Below are 24,909 nucleotides of genomic sequence, written 5' to 3' on the forward strand. Positions count from 1 at the left end.
GGGGAGAGAGCGGGGGAGTGGGGTTGATCAGGGCTATGGAGAGAGCGGGGGAGTGCGGTTGATATGGAAAGCTCTTTTCAAAGAGCCGGCACAGACATGATGGGCCGAATGGCCTCCTATGTTGCACTTCAAAAATTAGCCGATGGTTCTGCTTACAAAACACACAGTCACTACACTGTAAAAGTTAAAGGCGCTGTATCAAATGCGACGGTTATTGTTGTGATAAAGTCTAAACAGAAGCAAGAGATTTTCCTCTGTGAACAAAAACAAAATCACACAGTGACGTGAAAGGTGAAGTAGATGTTTGAACATATGAACATGTGAAAAATATAACGTTACAGAAGATATAAAAATTGAAATCTTCTTTACAGACTGTAAACCTGGACTGGTCAGGAAGCAAACAATTTGTTCAGAAAGTGGAATGTATTTCGCCCATAAAATACACAGTCAATCCAATTTACACTATAAAGTGAGGCGCTTTGAGACGTCTTGAAGACGTGATAAGGCGCGATATCAAATGCAAGGATTATTATATTATTATAATGCTGTGGGAGCTAAGTTTCAGTCAAAGCCTCAGTCATGGCACTTATCCCATTCTTCCTCATTTGTTCATTGAAAAGAGGATTTAACACACATCGCTCAGCAACGGGACTTTCACTTCCACCTACAGCAGCCTGGAGACCCGCAACCCCCTTCCACCCCCACCCCGAGATCCCAAACTAAGCTAATGTCCAACACGTCCAAGGCTACATTACATTATTATTATTATTGTATTATTACACCCTGACAGCCACCTGGACAGCGTCCCCACTCACAAGTCTCCTCTTTACTCACTAAAATCACTAAAATGGCCAAATGGACCAGAGATTATTTATTACTAGACTGTAAGCCTAATAATAAGCATTTACACCTGAAGGATATTTCATGGTACTTATAACAAGCTGCATCTATATAAAGCCCTTCACATCTGCTAACATCTCAAGGGGCTTCACAATGACGTGATCGGATGCTGAGCAAAGGAGAGGGGAGAGGAGGTGGCCTTAGACATGGTTGGAAAGGGAGGTGGGACGTAAAGATGATAGCGAGGGTGTGAGACTGAGATTATTGCTGAGGTTACACATCAGAGGCTGAGGTAGCTGAAGTTTGGCCTCTGATGATGGTGGATGGGGGAAGAGGGTAACTCAGGAGTTAGCAGAGCAGAGCAGGTGGGATACGAGAAGTTTGCAGAGATAAGTAGGTGCTTTGGCGTGAAGGGATTTATCAGTGAGCTTGAGGCTTGAAGTCAATTTGTGACAATGCAAAATTACATTTGTGAAGCCCATTTCACATCGGGAGGACATCCCAAAATGCTGGACAGTCAGGGTTTAGACACAAGCTGCAGAGTTCTGGATGATCTGCAGCCTGTGGAGGGAAGAGTTGGGGTGGGGGTGGGGTTGGGATCAAGGAGGAGTAGGGATAGGAGGGTGGCTGAAGAGGAGGATCTTAAGATGCGCCTTGATGTGGAGGCAAGGAGCGAGGTGAAGGGACTGTGGGATGGAGTTCCAAAGGATGGGGCAGAGAGGCTAAAGGCCCGACCGCCGATGGTGGTGGACGTGGAGCAGGCCAGAGCCTGCTGAGCAGAGGGAGCAGACAGGTTGGTATGGGGTCAGCAGGTAACAGAGGTAGAAAGGAGCAAGGCTGTGGAGGGTCTTGAAGGCGAGGACGACGATTTTGAACTCTATCCTCTGAGGATGAGACTGAAGATACGGCAAGGAGTGGGATTGGGGGGAGGGATGGAATCAGAAGAAGGCAAAGGGGAGAAGGGGTCAGGAGAGGGGTATTATTATATTGCTGTGGGAGCTAAGCTTCAGTCAAAGTCTGAGCCAATGGCATTTATCCCATTCTTCCTCATTTATTCATTGAAAAGAGGATGTGGAGTTCTGACGAAGGGTCGTGGACCTGAAATACTGACTCACTTTCCTTTCTCCATAGATTCTGCCTGACCTGCTGAGCGTACCCAGGACCTCTGTTTGTGTTTCTATCCTCTGGGGATTGGGGAGCCAGTGGAGCCGGGCAAGAGTGGAGGTCGTAGGGTCATAGAGCCTGGTGCAGGAGAGGTCACGAGCTGCAGAGTTCTGGATGATCTGCAGCCTGTGGAGGGAAGAGTTGGGGAGGCCGACAAGCAGCGAGTTTGCATAGTTGAGCCTCACTGAAATGAAAGCGTGCATTAGTGTTTCGGCGGCCTGAGGGGTGAGGCAGAGTCGGGCCATGTTGCAGAAGTGGGGGAAGGCAGAACGAGTCATGGCACGGATGTGGGGTAGAAAGGACAGCTGAGGGTCAAACACGAGATGCCAAGGGCTGACTTAGCAAGGTGGAGTGTCAACCATGGATGGTGATGCTGTCAGCGCCTGAGGTGTTGAGGCGCTGACAGGAGAAAATCAGGAGCCTCGGTCTTGTTGACGTTCCACTGTAGAAAGTTAGCTCTCATCCAGGACTTGACGTCTGACAGACATTCTGTCAGGACAACAGTGGGTAGATATGGGAAGTGGAGTTTTGAATCAGCTGGAGCTTATTGATGGTGGAAGAGGGTACCGTAGATGTTACTGTAAGAGACACTGACACCCTGCCCTGGCTGGAATGGAGACAGCAATATAGTTGAAACCTTTCAATGTACAGTAAACAGCTGAGCTCCTGTCTGCTGGACAGTAAAGGTTCTATTTGAGAGGGCGTTTCTCCCAGTGTCCTGGCCAAGAATCCTCCAGATTAACAAACCATTTACCTCATGATTGTTGTGGGACCCTGACGTGTTAATAGCAGAGTGTTTGCATATAAAAATAATCTCTAACACATGACAGTAATTCCTTGTGAAGCATTTTGAGACATCATGGAATGATAAGGGATATAAAGTGCAAGTTGCCTCCTTTTCCCTGAGGGCTAAGGGACGGTCACTTGGCAGAACTGCAGAGAAAGCAACACCAGGTTTCCCCCGTTAGTGAAGGTAGCCTCACTCAGCTTAGCCAGGCTGATTTACCTTCGTAATACCTCACAGCATCTTCCACCACAGTCTGAATACAAGTTCCAGGCAACACATCGTGGAACTGATTGAGCAGCAACAGCCTGTGGAATAGGCACATCAATGTCAACTCTCTGGCCATCTCCCAACATGGATTCTTTATATAAAGCCCTTCTCAATCCATTAAGCATTACAACCACAAACTGAACTCCTGTTAAATAAACATCCCACACCCAATGTCAACAACGCTAACGTTCTCACAGCCATGTTTTCAGGACAATGCTGCTGAACACATACACTCCCCTAAAAACAAAAACAGAAGTCGCTGGGAACACTCAGTAGGTCAGGCAGCATCTATGGAGAAAGGAAAGTGAGTCAACATTTCCGGTCCATGACTCTATTCTGACGAAGAGTCGTGGACCCAAAACGTGGACTCACTTTCCACTCTCCATAGATGCTGCCTGACCTGCTGAGGGTTCCCAGCGACTTCTGTTTTTGTTTTCAGACTTCCAACATCTGCAGTATTTTGTGTTTTGGTTACATACGTGTCCCTGTTCAGGCTCTGCACAAGTGTTACAGAGAGCCAGGAGATAAGGATCAGGAAGGCTGTTAGGGTGATGTTGTCATGAGGTTGACAGGCACTGTATTAAAATAATAATAACATTTGATATAGCGCCTGATCACGTCGTTGAGACGTCTTAAAGCACTTCATAGAATATAATGTAAAGTGGATTTGACTGTATATTTTGTGGGCAAAACTATTATAACAGTAATAAATTAATTATTGCTAAGTAATAAGGCGATAGCCAATCAAGCACAGCAGTGTCCCACCACGTCTATGGGGAAGGAGCAGCGAGTGGGACTGATTGGGCAGTTCTTCCAAACAGCCGGCACAGGCACGATAGGCAGAATGGCCTCCTTCTGTGCTGTAATATTCTATGATTCTATAAGGTGACAACTGTTAAACGCAACATAATTTCATTAACCAGTGACAGCAACGTGAACCTGGTGCAAACCTGGCATCGTCAGGAGGTGATGGACCTGCCTGTCTGTGAGGTCTGCAACCATCACCAGCTTCTGGGACAGACACAAACTAGGGCTGGACTCCCACTGCTATTTTAAGGGTTAATCCCCTCTACCTAGATGTACAATAAGATGATCAATAAGCAATTGACTGCCATGTTTCCCCACAAAATACACAGTTAATTAATTTTGCAGTATACTCTGTGAAGAGCTTCGAGATGTCTCGAAGACGTGATAAAGTGCTGTATCAAATGTAAGAATTATTGTTATTATTATTATCAGGAAGGAGGGACGACGACTAGGGTCCGAGTCTCTGGCAATGCGGTGCTCAACCAGTCACTAAGAGACAGGTAAGAGCTTCTGTAGATCTGCTCACAAAACTCTCCCTCATCTGAACATGGAGTTTTTGTGGAGTCCTGTAGCTCAGTGGTTAGAGCAACAACAACAACAACAAGATTGCATTTATAAAGCGCCTTTCACGTCAGGATGACGTCCCAAGGCGCTGGACAGTTAGGTCGGGACCCGAGCAGGGGGGAAATGGTCAGGGTGAGGGGAGGGAAGGGAGGGAGCGAGGAGGGGGGAAATGGTCAGGGTGAGGGGAGGGAAGGGAGGGAGCGAGGAGGGGGTAGAGAGTCGAGAGGGGAGCTGAAGGCACGGTCAAAGAGAAAGGTCTTGAGACCGGCCTTGAAGGAGGAGAGGGAGGAAGCGGCGAAGGCACCGGGGGATGGAGTTCCAGAGCCTCAGGGCTGAGAGGCTGAAAGTCCAGCCACCGATGGTAGGGCGGTTGGGGCGGGGGATGTGGAGCAGACCGGAGCCAGAGGGACGGTGGGTACGGGCAGGTAGGTAGGTTGATAGTAGGTCAGAGAGGTAGGAAGGAGCGAGGCCGTGAATGGCCTTGTAGGTGAGGATGAGGATCTTGAATTCGATCCTCTGGGGGAGGGGAGCAAGGATGGGAATGATGTGGTCGCAAAGCCTGGTGCGGGACAGTACACGAGCTGCAGAGTTCAGAGGGTGAAGAGGAGGGGATCGAGGACAGAGCCCTGAGGGACACCGCACGAGACAGTGCGAGGGGTGGAGGAAAAGCCGTTAGTGGAAACAAAATGAAGACGGTGGGAGAGGTACAACCTAAACCACTCAAGGACAGGGCCTTGAAGGTTGAGGTGGGAGGACAAGCGGTGGAGGAGGATAGAGTGGTCGACTGTATCGAATGCGGCCGATAGATCGAGGAGGATGAGGAGGCAGAGGGAGCCCTGGTTGCAGATGGTCAAGATGTCATTAGGGGACACCTGGTAATAATCCCTCAAGAAAAAAAATCAATAATAAATTGGTCACTTCAATCCACGACTGTTTGTGGGACACTGCTGTGCGCAATTGGCTGCTGTTTTTTACCCATCAAATATACAGTCAATTCACTTTACCGTATATTCTGTGAAGCGCTTTGAAACGTCGAGAAAAAGTGAAAAGCGATATATCAAATGCAATGATTATTATTGTTATATTATCATTATATCCTCACATATGACTAGGTTCCTCTTGGCAGAGAAACCTGATCTCAGAATGAATCTCAGAAGAAAACTAAATCTCCTGAGAAAGGCATTACCTCCAAAGGTGCTGCAGCTGGGAGCTTGGATACTGGAAACTGCATTTCTGGGCCCACGCCAGGCTGCTTATCACTTCAACATTGTGAAGGATACACTCACATTCACGATTGCCCTGCTTAATCTGTAGCGAGAGAGAGAGAGAGAGAGAGAAACATTAAATGGGAGAAGTGGAATTGTATATTTTTTTAATTTTAGGTTCGAAATACAGTAATAAGCTGCTCCTGACATTTGAACACAATGTGACTTCATTTAAGAACTGGATCTAGTTCTGGGGAATGAAGTAGGGCAAGTGGATCAGGTTTCAGTGGGAGAGCATCTGGGCAATAGTGATCACAACATCATTAGATTCAGAGTGCATATGGAAAGAGACAAGGAACCATCAAAGGTAAAGGTATTCAACTGGAAGAGGCTAATTTCAGTGAGTTAAAAAGGGACCGAGCCAAGGTGGACTGGAAAGAAAGATTGGCAGGAAAAACAACTAAAGAGCAGTGGGAAATCTTCAAGGATGAGATAGCTCGGGGACAGAACAAATACATTCCCACAAAAGGGAAAAGTAGGGCTTCCAAACCTCCCTGGATGACGAAGGTAATTGTGTCTAGAATGAAGCAGAAAAAGGAGGCGTATGACAAATGTCAAACCCAAGATATAGAAGACAACCAAATAGAATATAGGAAGTGCAGAAGAGAACTGAAAAAGGAAGTAAGAGGGGCAAAAAGATTATACGATAAAAGGTTAGCTATGGGAGGCACGGGTACAAATAGCGGAGGCTTTGGCTACAAATGTTCAATCTTCGTTGGACACAGGAGTGGTGCCCGAGGACTGGAGAGTGGCCAATGTGACTCTCTTGTACAAAAAGGGACAGAAGGACAAACCTGGGAACTCCAGGCCAGTCAGCCTAACATCAGCAGTGGGGAAACTCCTGGAGACTAAAATCCAGGACAGAATAAATCTTCACTGAGAAGAATATGGATTAATTAGGGACAGCCGCACGGATTTGTTAAAGGCAAATCTTGTCTAACAAATCTAATAGAATTTTTCGATGAGGTAACGGAGAGGGTGGATAAAGGTAGTGCAGTTGATGTCATTTATATGGACTTTCAAAAGGCATTTGACAAAGTGCCACATGAAAGACTTGTAAGAAAGATAGAAGCCCACGGTATAAAAGGGACAGTGGCAGCGGATCCAGAACTCACTGGGAGACAGAAAGCAGAGAGTTGTGGTGAACGGCTGCTTTTCTGACTGGAGGGAAGTGTACAGTGGTGTCCCCCAGGGATCGGTATTAGGACCACTGCTCTTCTTAATATACATAAATGATCTGGACTTGGGTATAGCAAGTACCATTTCCAAGTTTGCGGACGACACAAAGTTAGGGAGGGGGTAAACAGTGAGAAGGATAGGAGCCGACTGCAGGAAGACATAGACAGATGGTAAAATGGGCGACACATGGCAGATGAGTTTCAATGTGGAGAAATGTGAGGTAATGCATTTTGGTAGAAAGAATGAGGGGAGCAATATAGGCGGTAATACAATCTTAAGGGGGTAAAAGAACAGAGAGACCTGGGGGTGCAGGTAAATGAATCCTTGAAGGTGGCAGGACAGGTAGATACAGCTGTAAAAAGGGCATATGGGATACTGGGCTTTATAAATAGGGGCATAGAGTACAAGAGTCAGGAGGTGATGATTAACCCATATAAACACTGGTTAGGCCTCAGTTAGAATACTGCGCCCAGTTCTGGGCACCGCACTATAGGAAGGATGTTAAGGCATTGGAAAGGGTACAGAGGAGATTTACGAGGATGGTACCAGGAATGAGGGACCGTGATGATGAGGAAAGGCTGGAGAGGTGAGGATTATTCTCATTGGAGCAGAGAAGGTTACGAGGAAATCTAATAGAGGTCTTCAAAATCATGAGGGGATTTGATAGGTTAGAAAAGGAAAAACTGTTCCCACTGGTGTGGGTGTCGGTGACTCGAGGTCACAGATTCAAAATATCTCTAAAAGAAGCCGAGGGGAGGGGAGAAGACATTTTTTCACACAGCGAGTTGTTCGAATCTGGAAAGCATCGCCTGAAAGGGCGGTCGAGGCCGATTCGATAACTACTTTTAAAAACGCGGTGGACGGGTATTTGAGGAGGACGGGTTTGCACGTTATGGGGAAAGGGCCGAGAGTGGGATTGACATTACATTGCTCTATTCAAAGAGCCGCACAAACTCGATGGGCCGAGTGGCCTCTTTTTGTGCTGTACGATTCTATGATTCTATGAAGTTTCAGCATTATGCACTGTGAGCTGTGAGATAAGGCACTGTATCAATTCAAGGATTGGAATTTATTATAAACAAAACGCAAAATACTGCAGAAACAATCTGAAATCTGAAACAAAAACAGAAGTCTCTGGGAACGCTCAACAGGTCAGGCTGAATGTTCCCGGCGACTTCTGTTTTCATTATTTATTATTACAGCTTCCCGGACGAGTTGACCTGCAGACGAGCAGGAAGTTACATTACAGTTGTCCAGTCACTGTTTGATTTTTGCTCTGTTTCCCTGGCATTTTGTTATGTAAAATCTTGAAAGTTAAATCAACAACCCCATCACTGCAGCCCCATCACTGCCAGTTTATGTTTATAAAGCTGTTTATGCTGAAATAAAAACAGAAGTCACTGGGAACACTCAGCAGGTCAGGCAGCATCTATGGAGAGAGAAGAGAGACCAAAAGCTATCGATCTAAAACGTTAACTCATTTTACAAGAACATTTGCATTTTGTAACTGCATCGGCGGCCGTGCCTTCACCGCGACGCTCCGAAGCTCTGTCACTCTCTCCCTCAATCCCTCCGACTCACACCCTCACCCCCCTCCTTCAAATTCACCTAAAGGCCTTCCTTTTTGATTGTGCTCATGTTCACTTCCCCCCTCCACCACCCCCCCCCCCCCACCGGCTCGGGGTCAGAATCCGCCACTGTCAAGTGCTCTGGGATGCTTCCCCACATGAACGGCACCCTGTAAATGCAAGTTGCTGTTGGATGACCGTCCACCAGCTTTTTAAAAGTAGTTATTGAATCGGCCTCGACCGCCCTTTCAGGCGATGCGTTCCAGATTCGCTGCGTGAAAAAATGTCTTCTCCCCTCCCCTCGGCTTCTTTTAGAGACTATTTTGAATCTGTCACCTCGAGTCACCGACACACACACCAGTGGAAACAGTTTGTCCCTTTCTAACCTATCAAATCCCCTCATGATTTTGAAGACCTCTATTAGGTCTCCTCGTAACCTAATGAAAGCAATAGTGAGGCCTCTCTTCCTTATCAAGAGACTCTGCTACTCTAACCTCTGATTAGAATCATCGTGTGGACAAATCAAGACGTTTTCAACAAGGCGGTGTAATGATCACCCACTGGCCAGATGTGACCGGCAGCTGCCGAAGCTCTGAGACCCCCTGACGTGTCTGACTGACTTGAGACAAGGCCACGGTTTCCGTGTCACCAGTGACTGAGAAAGCTCTAAACCTTAGCTCAGCAGGAGCTTATCAGAGGCAAGAAAGCCCATACAATTCCATCAACAAAACCATTCGAAAGTAACGGGATTAGGGGGAAAAATGTGAGAAGTATTTCAAGAAATTACAGGCTAAATTCCATTGACCTTTTCTGAGGCCAAAAGTTTCCATGTTATTGGAGTAAAATCCCGAATCACTCATTAACAATTGGTATTCAGAGCAATGTTGAGGCTTCTTAACAAAGTACTAATAGAGACAACTGGTTAGTTTGGGCATTAACTTGGCATTGTGGAGTCCTGTAGCTCAGTCGTTAGAGCGCTCGCCTTGCAAACGAGAGACCTGGGTTTGATTCCCAGCAGCACAAAATGTTCCTTACTCGATTGGCGGATCACTTCTCCGAGGATAATAAATATAATAATAATAATAAATTGGTCACTCAATCCACGACTGTTTGTGGGACGCTGCTGTGCACAATTGACTGCCGCGTTTCGCCCACAAAACACAGTCAATTCACTTTACAGTCTATTCTGTGAAGCGCTTTGAGACGCCTCAAAGATGTGATAAGGCGCTTTTTCATCTCCTCCTCTCACATCCCTCTCTCCTCCACCAAGCCCTCAACCATCCTTCTACCGCCTTTGGAAAAGGCTACCCTCTATGACCCTCACAAAGGCCCTCTCATCATCAAACTTCCTATCCCTCTGGCCTTCCATCTGCGGAGATCCTGAAGCAGCCGTCCAGCTGCTCCACGATCACCTCTCCTCCACCTTCAACTCCCTCGTTCCCCCTGAAATTCAGGACCATCTCCAAACCCACCCGATCTCCCTGGTACAACAACCATCTCTGCCGCCTAAAAACCCAAACCCAGCTGCTCGAGCGCAGATGGCGGAAAACTGGCCTGAAAGTCCATCCCAACTGTGGCCTCACAGTCCATCCCAACTCCATAGCTACCGCCGTTCTTTGACACGCACAAAAACGGTTTCTACTCCAACATCATCTTGGAGGCTAAACACAACCCTAAAATCCTTTTTTCCACCACCCACTACCTCCTCCGTGGCCCCCCCTCAGGCGTCCTCAATCTTCACATCCAATGCCAAGTGCGAGGAGGTCATGGACTTCTTTTCATCTAAAATACTTAACATCCGCCAGGCAGCCTCATCCACCTGCCTCTTGTCACCCACCACCACGCCCTCTCTGTCCCTCTCACCCTCCCCATCATCAGCTCCTACCACCACCCCCATCCTACATTCCTTCCTCCCCATCTCTCCCTCCTCCCTCTCACCCACCATCACCTCCATGAAACCCACCACCTGCTGCCTCGACCCCCTCCCCACAACTTGCTGGTCACCCAGCTCCCCCTCCTCTGCCCCCCTCAAAACTGCTGTCAACAACTCCCTCCTCAAAAAACCCTCCCTAGATCCCTCAAAACCCAGCCATTATTTCTAACCTGCCCTTCCTCCAAAAAGTCCTAGAACGCGCTGTTGCCAACCAACTCCACGCACACTTCTCCTCCCATTCTCTCTTCGAACCCCTCCAGTCCGGTTTCCGCCCACAGTACAGAGACTGCGCTACACTATAAAGTGAATTGACTGTATATTTGTGGGTGAAACATGGCAGCCAATTGCGCACAGCAGTGTCCCACAAACAGTCATGGATTGAAGTGACCAAATTATTATTATTGTTTTCTTGAAGGATTATTATCAGGCTTGGGGAGTAAGGAAACTTGCCCAAGGTTTTAACCTGCTGGGAATCAAACCCAGGTCTCTCGCTTGCGAGGCGAGTGCTCTAACCACTGAGCTACAAGACTCCACTTTCGAGGGTGCGGGAGGGGCACAAGGAACTTTGAGAAACATCCACACGACTGAGCCGGAGGGACCGGGTCATCCCGTCTCCAACGCATCACACCTGCCCCAGATATCTGAACAAGAAAGCAATGACTTGTGCTACATTACAGATGCGGTGGCCTTTTTGGATGGAGGCAATACGAAGAATAATTGGCACTCACACGCAGGTCGAGACTTTTCTTCAGAATGTCTGGAGTCAGTCGGTTGCTAACAGCCATATCCTGGTCCCAGTGCTCGTGCCCTCCCCTGTGATGACCTGTGAAACCATTTTGAATGTCCCGAGTATCTCTTGGATGACCAAACATGCTGATTCTGGAGTTTACTTTCTTCAATGAACCCACTTGACTTGTGCTGATGGTAAGGTTCTCGCCCCGTTTCCAGCCTCCTACTGTTTCCTTTCCCGACTACTTCTGAGACATCACCGTGTTCCAAACAGCAGCACCCTCCCCACAGACAGACAGGCTCTTACAACAAAAATGTAGACACATGTTCCTTCCATGTAAGTGGAGGAACATGGAGGGCCACATGGAAGAGCCTGTGGTGGACCCTGAACCATAGAAATTTATGGCACAGAAGCAAGGTGAAAGGTTATGGCAGAGGTTCCACAGAAACCCATCTCCACTTTCGGGAAGCTATACCATGTGAAGGGCGCTATATAAATGCAAATTGTTGTTGTTGTAGTAGTTGCTTTCCTTCAAAATCCTCCTTGTTTACCGTTCCCACCCAAGCCTTCCCCACCTTCCTCTCGGAGACATCTCCACCCTCCTATCTTCCCTCTCCCTCTGCTCTAAACGCCTCCTTATCTTAGGCGACTTCAACCTCCACTTCACCCCCTCCTGCTCTACCTCTGCCAACTTCTCCTCCCTCCTCTCTTCCCTCAACCTCTCCCTCCTCATCCACTTCCCCACCCATGTCTGTGGTCACCCCCTTGGCCTGGTGATCACCTGGGGCCTCACTGTCTCGGACATCACCACCGTCGATAAAGCCATCTCGGACCATCACTTCATCTCCCTCAACACCTCAGTACCCATTCCCCCTTTCCCAACCCTCCAACATTACATATCGTCCATGGAAAAAAAATTCCTCCCTCTCCCTTTCCACTGCCCTGGAATCATCTGAACTCCTACACCTCTGGCCCTCCCTGACTGATCTCCCCTCCTCACTCTCCTTTCTCCACAACTCCCTCTCCTCCATTTTGGACTCCCTTGCCCCCCTCACCTCCCAAACTCCTCATACTACCGTAAATCCCCTGGTGCACCAGCCATCTCTGTTCCTTCAAGGCACAAGTGCGAGCTGCCGAACGTGCCTGGACTAAATCCAAACTAAAGGTCCATCAGCAGATTTGGCTTCACCACAACAAGACCTACCGCTGCGCTCTTGCCTCCGCCAAATCCTCCTTCTACTCCAAGATTATGTTGGAGGCAAAGGACAACCCCAGGCTTCTCTTTTAACTGTCTCCTCTGTCCACCTTTCCATTCCTCGCCCATCCTCTCCTCAAACTCCAACTGTGAGGAGATGCTGGACTTCCTCGAATCTAAAATCGAGGGGATATGTTCAGCCATCTCTGCCCTGTCCACTGCCACCCCCAAATCACCTCTCTCATGACCCACCCCCCACTCGTCCCCACCATGCTCCTTCGACCCTATCTCTCCCTCCTCCCTCACCACGACTGTCTGCAAACTCAAACCCACCACCTGCTCCCTCGATCCCATCCCCACCTCTCTCATCTCCCAGCTCCACCTTCTGGCCCCTCTCCTGTAAGATGTCATCAATCTTTCCCTGTCCACTGGTTCAGTGCCCACCCCCCTAAAAACAGCTGTCATCACCCCCATCCTGAAAAAACCTTCCCTTGACCCATCCCTTCTCTCCAGCTACAGCCCCACCTCTAACCTCCCATTCCTCTCCAAGGTCCTGGAATGAGTCGTCGCGTCCCAGCTCCGCTCCTTTCTCTCTCACCATTCCCTCTTTGAACCCCTCCAATCCGGCTCCGCGCTGCCCACAGCACGGAAACAGCCCCGGTCACAGTCACTAATGACATTCTGAACATCTGTGATCAGGGCTCCCTCTGCCTCCTCGACCTCTTTGCCGCCTTCGACGCTGTCGACCACTCCATCCTCATACACCGCCTCTCCTCTTTACTCAATCTTCACGGACCTGCCGTTGCCTGGTTCGATTCCTATCCCTCTGTCTGTCGGACATCAAGTCCTGGATGAGGGTAAATTTCCTGCAGTTGAATATGAACAAGACTGAGGCCCTCCTGATTGGCTCACACCAGCGCCTCCGCACCTCAGGCTCTGGCAACATCAACCTCCATGGTTGCACACTACAACTCACCAACTCACCGCCAGTCAGGAACCGAGGTGTCTTGTTCGATTCTCAACTCTCTTTTCTCCCCCACATTTAAGCCATGACCCGCTCTGCCTTCTCTCACCTCCGTAACATCACCCGACTCCGCCACTACCTCACCCCTCAGGCGCTGAAACTCTTGTTCACGCCTTCATCACCTCCAGGCTCGACTATGCAAACTCCCTGCGTGTCGGCCTTCCCAACTCCTCCCTCCACAGCTGCAGATAATCCAGAACTCTGCAGCCCGTGTCCTCTCCCGCACCAAACTCCATGACCCCATCTCCCCCACTCTCGCCCGACACCTTTGGCTCCCTATCGTTCAGAGGATCCAGTTCAAGATCCTGGTCCTCACCTACAAAGCCCTCCATGGTCTCGCCCCACCCTACCTCTGTGACCTCCTAACCCTCTACCAACCTGCCCGGTCCCTACGCTCAGTCGGCTCTGGCTGCTCCACCTCCCCCAACCCACCCGCCCCACCATTGGTGGGAGAGCCTTCAGCCACTCTGCCCCCAACCTCTGGAATTCCAACCCCAGTCACTCCGCCTCGCCCCCTTCTTAGCCTCCTTCAAGTCCCTCCTCTTCAACCATGACATTAGCCAGCCCCCCTTCCCCTCCACTCACCCCTGACCCCCAGCTTGAGTCTGAAATGCTGTCACTATCCAGCACCTTGGGACGTCCTCCCGACGTGAAAGGCGCTATACACATGTAACCTTATTGTTGTTCTTAAAAGTGCAAGCGACAGGCTGAAACTGACCGAGAAGATAAACTCCCTGAACTGACCTCCATATCTGAACAAGAAAGCAGTGACTGTGTATGTATTTAACATGTAAGTGACATACAAAATAATGGCATCACTTAATCTTTACTTTTAATTAGCCAACAATCCTACATGTTTAATGAAAGGGTTTTCATATGTAGACTTTTATTGATGATAGTTATGCATTCAAGTCTCATCTGCTAATAAGTGTCTTTGTATATTTTTCACTAACATATTTGCCAAAATTGTATTTTAAGATTATATTGTGTGTGAAAGTTTAATAAAGATCAGATAATAGTGATACTTGCATTTGATATAGAGCCTTATCATATCGCTGAGATGTCTCAAAGCGCTTTACCGGATATATTGTAAAGTGGATTGAATCATAGAATCATAGAATTATACAGCACAGAAGGAGGCCATTTGGCCCACCGTGTCTGCGCTGGTCTTTGAAAAGAGCTTCCAAATCAATCTCACTCCCCTGCGCTCTCCCCATAGCCCTGATCAACCCCACTCCCCGCTCTCTCCCCATAGCCCTGATCAACCCCATTCCCCCGCTCTCTCCCCATAGCCCTGATCAACCCCACTCCCCCGCTCTCTCCCCCATAGCCCTGATCAAACTCACTCCCCCGCGCTCTCCCCATAGCTCTGCAAACATATCCTCCCCAAATAATTATCTACATCTCTCTTAAAAGTTGTTATTGAATCAGCCTACCCCACCATTTCAGGCACTGCATTCCAGATCCCAACAACTCGCTGTGTGAAAACATTTCTCCTCCCCTCCCCTCTGTTTCTTTTAACAACTATTTTAAATGGGTGTCCTCGGGTTACCGACCCACCCGCCAGTGGGAATAGTTTCTCCTTGTTCACCCTATCGAATCCCCTCATCATTTTGAAAACTTCTATTAAGTCTACTCTTAACCTTCTCTGCTCCAAGGAGAATAATCCCGGCTTCTCTCGCCTCTCCTGATAACTGAAGCCCCTCATTCCTGGTACCATCCTGGTCAATCTCCTTCACACCCTCTCCAATGCCTTGACATCCTTCCCAAAGTGTGGGGCCCAGAACTGAGCACAGTCTCGAGCTGAGGCCTAACCGGTGTTTATAAAGGTTCATCATAACTTCCTGACTTGTGTATTCTATGCCCCTATTTATAAAGCCCAGTATCCCGGATGCTTTATTAACAGCTCTATCTGCCTGTCCGGCCACCATCAAAGATTTACTATATGACCCCCAGGTCTCTCTGTTCCGTTAAGATTGTACCATCAGCTTATATCGCCTCTCCTCATTCTTCCTCCAAAAATGCATCACTTCTCATGCATTTCTCCACATTAAACTTCATCTGCCCCGTGTCTGCCCATGTTACCAGTCTGTCAATGTCCATTTGCCGTCTGTTACTATCCTCCTCACTGTTTACTACTTTTCCATCTTAGTATCATCTGCAAACTTGGAGATTGTACTCCCTGTACCCAAGTCCAGGTCATTTATATAGATCACAAACAGCAGTGGTCCCAATACTGACCCCGGGGGACACCACTGCGCACTTCCCTCCAGTCAGGAAAACAACCGTTTACCACCACTCTGCTCTCTGTCTCCCAGACAGTTCTGGATCCGCTGCCACTGTCCCTTTAATACCGTGGGCTTCAATTTGCTTACAAGTCTCTTAATGCCTTTTGAAAATCCATATAAACTACATCAACTGCACTACCTTCATCCACCCTCTCCATTACTTCATCAATAAAATTGGTCACATGGCTGTTTGCACAAATTAGCTGCCGCAATCTCCCACAAATCAGTCACTACACCTTACAGTAATCCCTGTTAAGCGCTTTGAGACATCTTGAAAACGAATAGGGCTTTGGATCAAATATTGGATTATATTATTAGTTACTGGTTGGGTTGAATGACTCCGTCTCCCCCCTTGGGTAACTCCTCTCTATTGCTGGTTACGAGGTGATGGACGCTAGTTAATCTGACAGTCAGAGGGCCTCTCACATGCCAGGATGTGATTGGCTGCGTGGATTCCCACCCGCTGTCAGTGTTTAGGGATTATGTCCACCTCTCCCGGAGTACTCAAACAACACTGACAAAATCCATAAACTGATGTTACCTCTTTCCTGTTTGGCTCACAGAGTTTCACACCAGTGATGGGGGAAGGGAGAAACCAAAGAGAAAAATTATTCCCACCTTTGCTTGTGAGGTGTAGGAGCCATTGTGTAATTCCAGGAAGAGTTCCCCAATCCAGCTACACAGCATCGTGGTATCAGCTTCTAATGTTGAGAAAAAGATCTCTGGGGTGGAGAGTTTTACCCTGAGAGAGAGAATATTCATCAGCAGTTTCTGTAATAAGAGTGGTTTATGTTAAGCAGTTTGGTGTATATATTATGTGCACACACAACTTGACATTCCAGATGCTTATATAAGGCCCCAAATGGTCTGACAACACCTGGAAGCAGCAGCAATATAGAATTGTAGAATCATAGAATGTTACATCAAAGAAGGAGGCCATTCGGCCCATCGTGCCTGTGCCGGCTGTTTGGAAGAGCGACCTAATCAGTCCCACTCCCCCACTCTTTCCCCAAATCCTTGCAAATCATTCCGTTTCAAGTTCCTCTCCAATTCCCTTTTGAAGGTCATTATTGAATCTGCTTCTATACAAATAGAATTTTGTTGTTGTTGCTTCCGGTTTTGAGACAGTGCATTCCAGACCGTGCCTGTGAGGTGTAGGAACCATTGTATAATTCGAAGAGGAAATCCCCAATCAAGCTACGCAGCATCGTGGTATCAGCTTCCAAAAATTGAAGAGTTTTTACCCTGGACAGACTGACTGTATGTGAGAATCAGCTGTGTTGTGGATAAGGAAAGTCCATTTCACAGGTTACCATGTCGAAAAACAGACTGCAAACCCTCCATTAAAATGGCAGTTAAGTTTGTTGCCTGAGGAGAAGAAATCTGATTCAACCAGCCCGCATTGTGTCCTCCTTCCAAGAATTCCTTTGCCTCGCCCCTCCCTCCCTATCATTTTGACCATGCTGTCGGCTTTTGGTTCCTCCAGCCCTCCCCCACCCCCTTCAGCTTCGCACACCCCTCCCTTCCAGAGAAACAATTTGCTCTGGTGGGGAATCCAGAACAAGGAGCATCATCTTAAAATGAGAGCAAAGCCATTTAGGAGTGAAATCAAGGGCTGTGGAAATCTGGAACTCTCTTCCCCAAAAGGCTGTGGATTATAGCTGCATCCATTCACATCTTCAAGACTGAGGTGGATGGATATCTGTTAGGTCAGGGTATCAAGGGATATGGGGCAAATAATTGAGGTACAGATCAGCCATGATTTTATGGAATGGTGGAACAGGCTTGAGGGGCTGAATGGCCTCCTCCTGCTTCTCCAGCTATGGATTTTATTAAAGAACTCTGTGAGGTTCCCCTGATGTAGGAGGTGTTATACAAATGTAAATTATTGTTGTACTCCTCACCACTGTTACTTACAAACCCAGCTCAGAGCCGGTACATGTCACACAGATTTCTGACCATCCCATTTGGACTGGGAGTAGTTTCCCGGGATTAGGACACACATTTCCTGCACATTGAAGTGACTAAACTGAGTGAATTGAAGTGAATGCACCTGCACTCTGATGGTTCTCTACACTTTGCTGAATTAATAATAATAATCTTTTGAGTTTTGACGCAGCGCCTTATCACATCTTCAAGACTTCTCAAAGCGCTTCACAGAAACTGAATTGACTGTATATTTTGTTGGCGAAATGTGGTGGACAATTGCATACAGCAGCGTCCCACAAACAGGGTGTTTTGAGTGATCAAAATATTATTATTATATTTTGAAGGGATTATTATCCCCGGAAATTGATCCATCAATCGACTAACAACCAGGTTCCTACTTACTGCTGGGTAAACAGAGGTGTGTGGAGTAAGAAAACTTCTCTCAGGTGTCACCATGCCCGGGATCGAACCCAGGTCCTCTTGCTCGCGAGGCAAGTGCTCTAACCACTGAGCTATGGGACTCCACAAAGGAAGCGTGCAAGAGTAGTGAATGGTGGTTCTCTATCCAGCCCGGTACTGAAACAAGCGTGCAGTGATCAATCTCAACTCTCTTACTAGTCATTAGAAAGAGAGCCCTGTAGCTCAGTGGTTAGAGCACTAGTCTCGTAAGTGAGAGGACCTGGATTTGATTCCTGGGAAGGGTGAAATATTGGGCAAGTTTCCTCACTCCACACGTCTCTGTTTACCAGCAGTAAGTAGGAACCCGGTTGTTAGTCAATTGGTGGATCGCCTTTCCAGGGGTAATAATCCCTTCAAAGAAAAATAATTTGGTCATTCAATCCACGACTGTTTGTGGGGCACTGATGTGCATGATTGGCTGCCGCGATTCACCCACACAATATACAGTCACTACACTTGACAGTATATTCTGTGAAGCGCTTTGAGACATCTCAAAGACATGATAAGGTGCTGTATTAAATAGAAGGATTATTATTAGCTATACAATTTCAAACATTATTATCTGCACAATATCTTTCATGAACTGCGGCATAATGTGACAGAAAGGCTCGGTGATGCACAAATAGCTCAGAAATGAGTGGCTTCAGGGCCTGACTAAAAAAGAAAAGTTATATGAAGCGCACAGATGGCAAGACTATAAAAAAGGTATTGTTTCCTGACCTGGGGAGCCCGTCGGTGTCCTGCATTCTCTGCAGCCGATCCAACATCTTCTGTGTAGGTCCACCTCCCCCATCGCCAAACCCAAACAACAGGGCACTGTCATTCACACGGCCTTTGTCCTTGTTATTTCTAACAGTATTCAGCAACTGCAACAGAGAAAAGACAATCCTTCTCACTGGTCACGTACAACAGGACAAGGCTGACAGTCAGTCTTGTCACAGGAGGTCTAATTGCTGGAACAGTTTGTTATCACAGGATAATAATAATAATAATCCTTGCATTTGATACAGCACCTTATCACGTCTTCGAGACGTCTCAAAGCGCTTCACAGAATACACTGTAAAGTGAATTGACTTTATATTTTGTGGACGAAACACAGTAGCCAATTGCGCACAGCAGCGTCCCACAAACAGTCATGGGTTGAGGGAAGGGAGAGTGAGCATGGTAGCACAGAGTAGAAAGAAAACACATTTTTCACAGAAATATTATCCTAGTCCCATTCATTGCGTTGTGGAAGTTCACTTGTACTCACATCCTCCACTTTACACTTCATTTCATAAGAATTCCCGGGCGGAAAATGTGTCAGGACCCTGGAGCCATCGATGCCCTCCCAGAAGAATGTGTTGTGCTGTGGAGGTTACCAGACACGGAGAGCAGTAGGTAAGGATTTAATTAACAAAGAGGGTGATATATAAATGCTTTTCTTCGTACAATTTCTGGGTCTGAAAATGTTTGGGTCTGCCAGGTGTCTGGAACATGCAGAAACCCATCATTGTGCTTAAGTGTATCGGAACCAGACAGAGTTTCACGTATGTGCTTGTATGAGGCTATGCCTGTAGCCTCATTTAGTGGTGGTGTTCATTTAATACCAATTGAGGTGGCTTACATATGTACGTACTTATGTATGTAAGCCACCTCAATTGGTATTAAATGAACACCACCACTAAATGAGGCTACAGGCATAGATTCTGTAGGAAACAGAAACAGCACATCAGAGTTTTGGCTGCAGTTACAGCACATTCTGGGAGCAGAGAATCGGGTTCTCCATCTGGTGTCACGTGTAATGTTACCTTTTATTTTCTAGATTGTCTCTCCCCACTCGGCCAGCCACCTTAGAAAGGATATTGATTGTGCTACAGAATTGTCGAGTTGTGTAAGTTTGTATGTGTGTGAACCACAAGCGAGCAGTGGGACAGACATGTGAATGTGCTGCACCTGCATTTCTACAGTATTTGTGGTCAGGTCGTTTCAATGGGAATTTGAACGCTTTCCGCCGTGTAATCGGCTTCTCATAGTGACGAACGCTGGAACAGCCACTCACCGGGAACTCGTTCACCAGGTTCCAGCTGAGCTTCTGTGTCAGGAAACGTTTGATGCCACTTCCCTGCATGATCTGTGGCAGCTGAGCCGAATAGCCAAACGTGTCTGGCAACCAGAACTGTCAACACAGAGAGAAACTGTTACTATAACAATAATAATCCTGGCATTTGATTCAGCGCCTCATCACGTCTTTGAGTCGTCTCAAAGCGCTTCACAGAATACACTGCAAATTGAATGACTTCATATTTATGGGCGAAACACAGCAGCCAATTGCGTACAGCAGTGTCCCTCCCACACACAGTTGTGGATTGAGTGAACAAATTTTTTTTGATTTTGTTTTAATTTTGGAGGGATTATTACCCTCCAAAAAACTGATCCACCAATCGAATAACAATCGGGTTCCTACTTACTGCTAGGTAAACAGGCGTGTGGAGTAAGGAAACTTGCCGAAGGTTTTATCCTGCTCGAGAATCAAACCCAGGTTCTCTCACATGCGAGGCGAGTGCTCTAAACACTGAGCTACAAGCCTGCACAGCAGTCTAGATCTTAGTGGGGGCAAATAGGTGGAGATTCTAAGTTGTGTCTCTGCCAGTGTTCTAGTTGGAAACTCTGTGATGACTGATGTAGCTCTGTGCTGGTAACTGGGTCAATGATGACAAAAATGTCACTTCCTTTTGTCTTTGGTCTCAGCACAACTACCATTAACTCTTTAAACATCCTGTCTGATTGAGAATTCTCACACTGATAGCTGGCAAATGAAAGATTATTTTCTATTAATCAAACAAGGACAGAATTCTACGTTAACACAGAGTGCGACAGGTGAGGAAAGGAATCAAGATATTACATGATACATGTGAATGCAAGATGTAAAGTAGGATTGAATCATACAATTAGGGGTTGGCAGCACAGACATTCAATCAGAGTTTCCTGGCAGGAAGGATGACTGCAGAAAGGAATGGAGATTCAGTGTTTAAGCACGACAATGACTAACTTGCCTTTACACAGCACACGTCACACAGGAAGCATCCTGGAGCGCTTCACAGTAGTGGAGACTGACCCTGAGCCAGGGGAGAGGGAGGGGGCGGTGACCGTAAGCACAATCAAAAAAGGTCTTTAGGCAGGATTTGAAGGTGGGGAGGGAGGGGGAAGGCGGAGGGATTGAGGGATTGAGTTCCAGTGTTTCTGGGTGTAGTGGCTAAAGGCATGACCACCAATGGTGGAGCGAGCGCAAGAACGAGAAGAGAAACACTGGTCACACAGATGGCCTGGAATACAGGGACTGCTACTGGAAAACAATGAGCTGAGCAGCAAATACAATCTTTCCCGTGTTTCTGATCACAATACTGTGCACTGCTGGGTGTGGATCACCGCTGGTACACACAGCTCACCTTTAGATGACAATTTTGCTTTCATGATTGGAACCTGATGGTTATGCTGTGTAAACCCTAATGTTTTGGTCATGAGAAAATTGTCACTAAAAAGGTAACTGATGTTGACACGTCACATGGAGAAGGTGATAATAATAATCCTTATATTTGATATAGTGCCTTATCACGTCTTCGAGACGTCACAAGGCGCTTCGCAGAATATACTGTAAAGTGAATTGACTGTGTGTTTTGTGGGCAAAATTTGGCAGCCATGTACGCACAGCAGCGTTCCATAAACAGTCGTGGATTGGGTGACCAAATTATTATTTGGCTGAAATGCCACTGTTTATAATGGCAGTGGAGTTGCCACAGTAACCACTTACCTCACAGCACTTTCTCCCAAACTCCTGCTGGAAGAATCTTTGCCCCTGGAGGAACTGACGCACCATCGCCTCGCCAGAGGGCAGGTTCCCGTCCTGCAAATCCTGTACGTTAGTGCCCCCTACTGGCTGTCTCTCTAACTACGTCTATTATAATATAATAATAATAATCCTTGCCTTTGATATAGAGCCTTATCACGTTTTTAAGACGTCTCAAAGTGCTTCACAGAACAGACTATAAAGTGAATTGACTGTATATTTTGTCGGGAAAATACAGCAGACAATTGCACACAGCAGCGTCCCACAAACAGTCGTGGATTGAGGGACCAAATTATTATTATTATTTAAAATTTATCTTTTTGAAGGGATTTTTCCTCCAGAAAAGTGATCCACCAATCGATTAACAACTGGTTCCTACTTACTGCTCGTGCGTGTGGAGTAAGGAAACTTGCCCAAAGTTTCACCCTGCAAGACGAGTATTCTAACCACTGAGCTACAGGACTCCATTAAGCTTCTAACATGCTGATAAACTCCAACACAATCAAGCCTGCCGTCTGCATAAATTTGATTTATATACAAAATATTAAAACTACTCAGTTTTTTTCAAAACACAATTATACTGTATATGTAACTATACTGGAGCTCAAGACAATGCTATGTTACCGTGATCGATAAAATGAGTTATTGAAACTTTGCCTGACGTATCTCAGGTAATAACTAGCGGGAGACAAGCAGGACAATTCACTCCTATCTGGTATTGCATGGTTTGTGCACGTCTCAGCCTGTGCTGGTATATCACAAGGTTTCATCAGTGTAGCCATGGTGAAGGTGGTTATGAGAGTTAGAGCCAACTCATGAGTATTATAACACTAGTTAGACAGGAGATCGATCGATAAATAAATAAATATTCCTTGTATTGTACAACACCTTTCACATCTGGAAGACATCTCAAAGTGCTTCAGAAGATATACTGTAAAGTCTAGTGACTGTGTGTTTTGTAGTAATAATAATCCTTGCATTTGATATAGCACCTTATCACGACTTCGACACGTCTCAAATCATTTTACATTTAAATATATTGTAAAGTGAATTGACCGTATATTTGTGGGCGAAATGCGGTAGCCAATTGCGCACAGCAGCGTCCCACAAACAGTCGTGGATTGAAGTGACCAAATTGTTATTGTTTTTATGAAGGGATTATTACCCCCTGAAAAGCAATCGCTAATTGACTAACAACCGGCTTCCTAGTTACTGCTGGGTAAACAAAGGCGTATGGAGTAAGGAAATTTGCCCAAGGTTTTGCCCTGCCCGGGAATCAAACCCAGGTCTCTCACTTGTGAGGTGAGTGCTCTAACCACTGAGCTACAGGATTCAGTGTGTAGTTGTCCAATAACTGTTGGTCTTTCTCAGTTATTGTAATGTCAGTAGGTGGTGATGTGGTGACTGATGTCTGCTCTGATTAATGTAATGCCAACAGGGTGCAACATGCAGTACATGCTAATCTTTGTCCAATACTTCACCATTTCCACCCAGCTGCCTCCAACAGGGATAAACTGGCCTTTGCGGGCAAACTCCTGGATCTGTGTGTACAGGCCCGGATACCAGCTCTTCACCCACTCCAGCTGCTGTGCCTGACAGAGAGAGAGAAAGGAAACATCAATTCTATATTGAACACAAAGTGGGAATGTCACAACGGTACCTCACTAGCTGTCTAAATCCATTCAGTTCAGAAATAATTAACAGCAACATTAGAAATCAGGGTAATGATGTAATAATAATCCTTGTATTTGATATGGCACCTTATCACATCTTTGAGATGTGACAAAGCGCTTCATAGAATGTAAAGTGTAGTGACTATATTTTGTGGCCAAAACCTCAGTGCACACAGCAGTATCCCACAACATTCATAGATTGAAAGACTACATTTTTTTTCAATGGATTATTACCCCCAGAAAAGCGATCCGTGAAACGAGTAACAACCAGGTTCCTACTTATTGCTAGGAAACAGAGGCATATGGAGTAAGGAAACTTACCCAGTGTTTTGCCCTGCCCGAGAATCAAACCCAGGTCTCTCGCTTGTGAGGCGAGTGCTCTCACCACTGAGCTACAAAGCTAAATGTCTAAAGATTTCCAGGAGATAATCCTACAAATGAATACTATGTTATTGAAAGAAATTGTAATTATTTTATTATATAACAATAATGTTCACCTATAAAATACACAGTCACTATTCTTTACAGTGTATCCTGTGAGTACTTTTAGAAGTGCTCCTAAAATCATAGAATATTACAACGCAGAAGGAGGCCATTCGGCCCATCGTGCCTGTGCCGGCTGTTTGGAAGATCGACCCAATCAGTCCCACTCCCCCGCTCTTTCCCCAACTCCTTGCATTTTTTTCCTTTTCAAGTTCCTCTCCAATTCCCTTTTGAAAGTTATTATTGAATCTGTTTCCACCCTTTCAGGCAGGGCATTCCAGACCGTGACAACTCTGTGGGTAAAAAAAATATTTCTCTTGATCTCCTTTCTGGTTCTTTTGCCAATTATCTTAAACCTATGTCTCCTGGTTACCGACACACCCGCCAGAGGAAATAGTTTCTCCTGATCTACTCTATCAAAACCCTTCGTAATTTTGAACATTTCTATTAAATCCTCATCTCCTCTCTGGTTCTTTTGCCAATTATGGTGAAGCTATATCCCCTGGTGTGAAAGGCACGATACCAGATGTAAGCATTATTGTAATCCAATGCCCACGTTTGCCTGGCAATAAGTTGGTGGTGATAAGTGCTCTTGCACAATTGTGGAGCTTAGGTCAGAAATCACAACATGATATTTGTTTCTGGCCAAGTCCCCGCGGCTGCGCTGCACAGGACCGCCTCGTGGGGACCTGAAGCCACCGCGGGATCAATCCACCACAGCATGAGATACACCGCCACCTGGTGGTAACCATCAAATACTGCGGCAGCAATACAAGTCCTGGACCTACTGTATATCTGTAAATCACTGCAATGGGAATACCACACACTGCAGACTGACCTCCCCTCCTGTGAACATATACACTGGGCCCATACACAACAGGTTGGGGCGAAAACAGTGGACCACAGGGTCCATGGTTCACAGGAGTTC

The 24,909-nt window shown here is 46.7% G+C and overlaps 1 protein-coding gene across 1 annotated transcript in view; it reads right to left on the reverse strand.

Annotated features, from left to right (window-relative positions):
• Nucleotides 1-24,909, reverse strand: part of man2c1 (mannosidase, alpha, class 2C, member 1) — a 63,660-nt gene that overhangs the window by 22,586 nt on the left and 16,165 nt on the right. Inside the window, exons 8-15 of the mRNA XM_042342993.1 lie at nt 23,307-23,417; nt 21,790-21,882; nt 20,041-20,157; nt 19,252-19,347; nt 18,720-18,865; nt 16,230-16,353; nt 5,616-5,737; nt 3,011-3,096 (exon numbers count right to left, since the gene is read on the reverse strand). Of these exons, the coding sequence (XP_042198927.1) occupies nt 3,011-3,096; nt 5,616-5,737; nt 16,230-16,353; nt 18,720-18,865; nt 19,252-19,347; nt 20,041-20,157; nt 21,790-21,882; nt 23,307-23,417 (895 nt within the window). The remainder of the gene's footprint in view (nt 1-3,010; nt 3,097-5,615; nt 5,738-16,229; nt 16,354-18,719; nt 18,866-19,251; nt 19,348-20,040; nt 20,158-21,789; nt 21,883-23,306; nt 23,418-24,909) is intronic.

The sequence above is a fragment of the Callorhinchus milii genome, unplaced genomic scaffold (genome assembly GCF_018977255.1).
Source record: "Callorhinchus milii isolate IMCB2004 unplaced genomic scaffold, IMCB_Cmil_1.0 Scaffold22, whole genome shotgun sequence".
Classification (NCBI taxonomy): Eukaryota; Metazoa; Chordata; class Chondrichthyes; order Chimaeriformes; family Callorhinchidae; genus Callorhinchus; species Callorhinchus milii.